This window comes from Abrus precatorius, unplaced genomic scaffold (genome assembly GCF_003935025.1).
Source record: "Abrus precatorius isolate BTA unplaced genomic scaffold, Abrus_2018 Scaffold11, whole genome shotgun sequence".
Taxonomy (NCBI): domain Eukaryota; kingdom Viridiplantae; phylum Streptophyta; class Magnoliopsida; order Fabales; family Fabaceae; genus Abrus; species Abrus precatorius.
Window position 1 is genome coordinate 522,366 of NW_020874303.1, and position 7,384 is coordinate 529,749.

Below are 7,384 nucleotides of genomic sequence, written 5' to 3' on the forward strand. Positions count from 1 at the left end.
ATGTTCATATTCAGCTATTTAAGATTATGATTTTTATTTCGTAAGCTTACCCTTGTATTTTATCTGTGTTGGTATGTGTGTGTTTTTTGCAATGATCGTGCAGTAGTAAGTGAGTAAAGGTGATAAATGTTGTAGCTACTTCTCAAGCTGGAAGATCTGGCTGAGGAATGTCATAGTCGACATACTCTTGAGGGAAAATTGTAGCTTTTAAATTATTTTGTCAATCTAGGTTTTAGTGATATATAGGTCTAGACTGTTTACCTATAGTTTTTAAGAAATGTAATTATTATTATGCATAAATTTTGTATTTTGAGCTCCACGTGGAGCGACCGTTGTAAAGATATACGCTTATATAATTTTGGGTTATATGAAAATGCCCTAAAGGCTTTGTTAATCTATTGTTGAAATGTGGAAGTTTAATTTTAAAAAAAAATTCATTTGTTGTACCATATATGTATTATCTCATGAATGAATTTTGAGGAATTAGGAGTAGTAACTCAGGATATCATTGATCCTTTACAAAAAGAGGTCATGACAAGAGGACAATTGGGACAATGTTATCTTCTCTCTCTTGAGCGAGAATGCTCCAGAAGGCTTGGTTCAGAATGATTCTGTCTTGCTTGAGCGAGCGAGACACATCTCGCTTGAGTGAGAAACTCTACATAAAAAATTCTTTTTTTTCTAAAAATACGTGAATAAAAAATTGTGGGTGTTATAAATCACACTATTATAGCTCCTCTTTATTTCTTTTTTCCATATCGAATTCCGCACATGCTTGCCTCATGCAAATTTTACATTTCCAGGTAAGCATAAACTGACATCAAACCATTCGAACATCATATACCACAATCTCATATCTCAGAGATAATGCAATGCAAAAAAAAAGTGCATGACATCCTCATCTTTTATATATATCACACAACCCATAAGCTCTAGAGGAATAAAAATTTGCATTTGGTCATATTTCTCCACACCAGAACTGCATTAGGCAGCAGATACCAAGCAAATATCACTACCTTTCTCCATACAATGACCTTCTAAATTTTGCGTAAAGTTCGCACTAAACACAACTTTAAATTACCTACAATAAAAAAAATGATAAATATAGTAATAAGATTGCACGTTATAATTCTTATTACCAATCCTTATTACCATCATACTTCCATATCATCATATTATTCACATTTTTTCTCAATCTTTTACCTCCATAATTTTTCAACTATTGTCATAAATCTCCTTCCCATAAACACAATTATCTTCTCCAAAAAATTTCCCACATCTATTGGTACAAACTTGAGTTATATACAATATGAAGTTTTTATTATTATTATTATTATTATTGAGACATCTACTCAATTATTATTTTCATAATATAACTATTTTAATCATAAGTAATATGAAAAATCTCATCTATAATTTAAAATTTATTTTAAATTAATTCATCATGAAATTTATAAAATGAATTCATCTATAAACAATTCCTTATAAAAGATGAATTCATAACATTTTTTCATAATTTAATTTCATTAAAATATTGGGTTGATTGACAAAAAATCATTTTATATAATAATAATAATGTTAACATTTTAAAGTTTCAAATAGAGCTCTGTGTCGAATGTGAAAATGATATGCAATATTTAAAATTATAAATAGATGTATATTTCTTAAAACATAAAGTTGAAAGACTGTGTTGAGTTGACACTGTAAAATTTATTCATCATGATTTTTGTTTGTTCTTGCTAGGATGGTGACATTGGTATCCCACGCAAGCAAACAATTAATTAACAAAGGAAACTTTTTAGTATTAACAACGAGTGATTATTATTTTCGTTGATGATCGATTTATTATAAGACATTTATATGAATTATTGCAAATATTTAATAAAGCCTATAATATACTCTGATCTTAAAACACGACAACTTCATTTCCTTTTACAAACATAAAATGAAAAAATGACAAAGATTTATACGTAATATATTAAACCTTACTAGATTATAAAAAGTTAAATTGTCGACAATTAAGAAAAAAAAAACAGCTCCTCTAATAAATAAAAGGTTAACATATTTATAAATATGTAAATTGACAGTCAATTAGTTTTAATACATAGAAATTTTAATAAATTTTTCCATCTTTTCGGAAATTTGAAAGAATTTATTTAATTTTCTGAAAGTGACCTTTGTTATTCGATCTTATAAATGTTTTAATGTATTTCAAGATATTTTATGGAAATGTTTATCAAACTAATTTTTAAAAATTTTAATAAGTTTACATTTGAATTTATAAATAAATTTATTAAATTACTATACTTTGAAATTTATTCAATCAACATTTTAATTGAAGGATTTTGATTATAAAATAAATTAATCTGAGCGGGAAATAATCTTTTAATAGTAAAAAAAATTGAATTGAATCAAATATACAAAAGAAGATTACACCAAAAAAATGTATACGAATAATAAGTATTTGATAATCCATTTATTTATTCTTTTTTAGTAAATATATCCATGTTTAATTAAATAATCTAACCCTTTGTTTAGTACTGTTAACTTGTTTGAGTTTTTTTTTTAAAAAAAAAACATTTTTTCATTAAAGAATAATAATTTTTTTATTTTTTAGCGAGACATATGAATTTCATATATGTTTTAAAACTTATGATATTCATCTCATAATTAAACAGTGTGCCTTTCTTTTTTTTGGCAGATAATTAGAAAGTATATTTAAACAAATTATTGAAAACATATATTTTAAACGAATGTTACAAAAAAGAGTTTAATTGAAATATACTTTTTTTACACTATCATTAATTAAATATTATATTGTTATTATAAAAATATTTATATCATTAAAAGTTATTAAATTTTCTAATAATTAATTTAAAAATATATAAATATATTTTAATTGTTTAATTGTGTAAAATTATTTATACCAATAAAATAACATTAAAATCAAGTTTAAAATTGCACGTTATTAATATTACTCTAGATGAAAGATAACTTTATATTTACTCTTCTTAATAACTTTAACATAAAATATAAATATAAAATAATTAATCGATAAATTATAAGATATTATTATTTTAGCTAGTTGTTATACCACAAAATTTTAAATAAATAAAATATCTATAAATATGTTATTTGATCAAATTTAATTTAGATATATACTCACACTACATAATTTTTTAATATTGTCATATAATTCTAGATTCTCATATCAACAATAATTGATGTTTCTGTAATAATTAATATACAATTTTTTATAACATACTTTACTTAATTAATTTTATTGCCTTGTTATTACAAAAAGGACGAATCCAAACCAAAGTTGAAAACAACACACTCCCTTTTCATTACACTACACATCAGTTACTACTCACTATTAAGCAATGGAGCCTTCTTCTTCTTCTTCTTCTTCTTCTGCTCTTCCTTGTTTGCCAAACATCACGGACCTCACAGCGCAACACATAGGGTTTCTGGATGAACACTTGCGAACCAAACAAGACCTATCTCGCGAATCCTCTGATCTTCTTCTCTCCTCATCGCTCGCACAACAATATTCTCAACTAGAGTCACACCTCTTGAACCACCTCACGAAACGCGCCGTTTCGTGGATCTCTCGCTCCTTCAAATCCAAATCATCACTGCAACAACTCTCCCTCGCTCTCCAAAACCTCTCCCTCCGCACTTCACCACGTTCGTATAAAATAAAATAAATATTTATTATATATATTTTTTATTTTCAGATATTTTATTTTATGTTTTGTGTTTAGATGGGATTGGCTCGAAGAAGTTTCGGGGGGTGCTGAGTGAGGAGATTCCTCGATTGGCCAATGAAATGAACCGAATTCACTCTCTTCATTGCTATTTTGGTGAGTTTCCAGATTCTGTTACTGAGTGTATTTTTATTTTGTTTTTGTTGGTTCAATTTCGACATATGTCACTGTTTTGAAAGATATCAATTTGAGTGTACTTTATTTATTATTGTCATTATTTTGGATTATAAGAGTACTTTCATTTCTTCTTCTTCTTAAGTTATTGTTATTATTATTATTATTAGGGTCTTGAAATAGATACTTTCTGAAAATCAGTGATAGTATGTTAATAATGCTTTTTAATAAAAATTTTCTATTTTTGATTCATAGGACAAGGGTTATTATTGTTGTTGTTATTATTATTATTATTATTATTATTATTATTATCATTATTATTTCATTGCTACCAAATGCAAAATTAGTTAGTTAATTGATTGGCCTCTTAGACAGACTTTTTAAAATGTTCGACGACGATATGAATGCATATTTGCAATGCATCTTCTCCTGTATTAAGCTGTTTAGTGATGTTAAGTCTACTAGTTTCTTTTGCTAAATGCTTTATGCCTCTAATTTTTTGCGTATCTTGACTTAGCTACCTGTAAAGTTTACCTTACTTATTGTTTCAGATACTGCTGTACAGTTGGAAGCTCTGGTTGGGGATCTTGAAGATGCTGCTCTCTTTGTCATGGCTCGCCATGCAGGGAATATGTTTTCATTGAAGCCTGCGATTTCACCAATCTCTAACGTAAATATCGTTCCCATTTTTGGTAAGTTGATAAATGTATGTTGGAATATTAAATAAATCACTGATCATGGGTTGTTGTGCATGAATGTACTCTGCTGTAGGATACTGCACGAAAGCATGACAAATTGCTTCAGGCCATAAAAGCCATGAATGATATTGAAGAATTGTTGGTTAATGTTGTGAAATTCAATCCTCAGTGGCATTGTCTTCTGAAATCTGTTGACATTAGAGTAGATAAAATTTTGGCTGCACTCCGGCCACAAGTTTTTGCAGATCACCGGGCTCTTCTTGTCTCTCTTGGGTGGCCACCAAAACTGCTGCCGTCAAACAACGGAAGCGAACAAATAGCAGGCATTCCCAATCCATTAGTTCTTATGCAAGAAGATAAAAGAAGAAATTACTCTCGTAGTTTTATTGCTCTTTGTGCTTTGCAGCATCTGCAAAATAGAAGGGAAGGAAGACAACTCAACAATCTTGTAAAAAGAGAGAAGAATATACAGCTTTGGGCCATTGATGAACTAGTGTTTCCTGTTGCATCAAGGATGGAATACCATTTTGCCAAATGGACTGAGCAGCCAGAATATATGTTTGCTCTGGCATATAAAGTTACCAGAGATTTTATTACAGGAATAGATGATGTCTTGCAGCCTCTTATTGACAAGGCTAGGCTTCTCAGTTGTAGTGCAAAGGAGGCATGGGTCTCTGCAATGGTCCAAATGCTTTCTGACTTTCTAGAAAAGAAGATTTTTCCTTTGCTTGCTGAAAGGTACAAAGTTAAGCATTTGAAACCTGATGTATTATCTTCATGGCTTCACCTTGTGGACATTATCATTGCTTTTGACAAGAAGATGCAATCTCTGGTCAATCTGGATACTTGTTTCTTGGCAGAGTCTGAAAGTGTTGAAGGGCTCTCAAGAGGCATGTCAGTTCTATCAATATTTTGTAATAGGTATGATTGGCTGAAGATCTGGGCAAAAATAGAGTTCAAAAATGCTTGGAAGAAGCTTAATACAGAGCTGAAAGAGGAGAAAGCATGGGTGATTTCTAAGAAATGTAAATCTCGGATTGACACTGATCAGGAATCTCTGGCATCTACTGTAGAAGATCACAAAGCTCCACCTATTGCAGAATTGTTTCTTAAAGTTATCTGGGAAATGATTGAACGCTGTCAAACAATGCCATCTATGTTATCACGTGCCCAGTTTATTAGATCTACTGCAGGAAGATTCCTCTGGTATTTCTTTAAGATATTACTTTTGCGGTTCAAGGCAACTGATTTATGCCTTGATAATTCTGACAATGTTGCCATAGTTAGAGCATGTGGGTTAATAAACGCTGCCAGATACATTTGGGTTAAATTGCAAGAATGGAGCGATGCTGTGGATTTTTTGGAGATGAAAATTGCTGAAAATGATTCTGGCAACCCTGTACTGAATGATATGATGGATTATGACTGCTTTTTTTATGAAGAAATAAGAAGCTTGTCTGAAATGGAAACCAACTGGCTTATGGAAATTATTGCTGTTGTTCTTCGACAGTTTGAAATGCTCTCCTGGGAATATGTTCAAAACAATGTTAATTTTGAGCAAGGTCAAGATGGTACAAATCTAAGAGAGGCTGTTGATTTAGTAGTCTCCAATGATTTTGTTGATGCTTTAGATGCTTTAAAGAGTTGGCTTCATATTGTGAAGATAAATCTCAATACAAAGGATTTCTTGGATTTGTGGAGGAGCATTGCTGAGGGGCTAGATCATTACATTTCATGCAGCATTGTCACAAGTGAGATTCAGTTCTCTAAGATGGGCATCAATCAATTTGAAGCTGATATGCAAGCACTGATATTTATTTTTCAGCCATATTGTGCCCGGCCACAAGCATTTTTTCCTTGTATTAATGAGATTCTTAAACTTTTGAAACTTAGAAAGGAAGAGGGAAAGCTAATGCAAGCGTTTCTGTCCAATGATGATAATGGATCAGAGTGTTTGCATCTATATGGAATTTCTCATCTATCAGTTAATCAAATTCTTCAAGTTCTTAGATACAAAAGTTGGGCCAGTTGATTTATACAATAAATTGAAAAGAATTTTCTCTATTTGTGGTTTATAGTATACATAAATTTATTGAAAAATTTGACCCCTAATATTCCATGTGTGATTGGGTAAGCACATGGAACATTGTGACCTAGACTTTTTACATTTGAAAACAAGTGATTAATTGAGGAATGAGAAGTTGAAAAATTGTGATGCAGGGGGACAATTGTTATTCTGCAGTGAGCCCTCTCCCTCTTCCACTATCTCTTGCTTTGCTCAAGTGCAGTGGATCTCCCTACAATGTGTAAAAGTTATTGACAACATTTTGGAAGCCACCATTATTTATTCAAAATCTTCTTTTCTCTGATCCCTATCAAGCAAACAGTGCTCCGAAATCACTGAATGCTTCATCCATGAATTTCTTGTTTTGTCTTAGCTAAATAAGACTTTTGACATTGCATTTGTTTTAGCATTTCAACACACTTCAGTTTGTGGCATTGTTTCCAACAACCTGGATTATTGATTTCAATGTTTTCCTTGCATAGTTTTTATTTAGTTAGTGCTAAAATGTTAGTAGAGGGGGAGTTTTGGCATAATGATAAGATTGTTGTCTTGTGACTTGAAGATTGTGGATTCTCTTGAATATGAGCTATGACCTATCTCAACTTCAAAAACTAACTTGTAAGGTGAGGATTGTCTTAGCCTTTATAAGTTTTACTTAGGCCATATCCGTAGTTGACACGAGATTTCAAGTAATACGAATATTGGATATACTCTATTTGCTTGTGGGAAAAATGTTG

At 30.6% G+C, this 7,384-nt stretch overlaps 1 protein-coding gene across 1 annotated transcript; it reads left to right on the plus strand.

Annotated features, from left to right (window-relative positions):
* Positions 1-3,355: 3,355 nt before the first annotated feature.
* On the plus strand, positions 3,356-6,925 carry LOC113855337 (RINT1-like protein MAG2L). The gene is made up of 4 exons (XM_027486945.1): positions 3,356-3,690; positions 3,768-3,866; positions 4,436-4,554; positions 4,656-6,925. The coding sequence occupies exons 1-4, from the start codon at positions 3,384-3,386 to the stop codon at positions 6,612-6,614; spliced, it is 2,484 nt and encodes an 827-aa protein (XP_027342746.1). The 5' UTR covers positions 3,356-3,383; the 3' UTR covers positions 6,615-6,925.
* Positions 6,926-7,384: the final 459 nt, after the last annotated feature.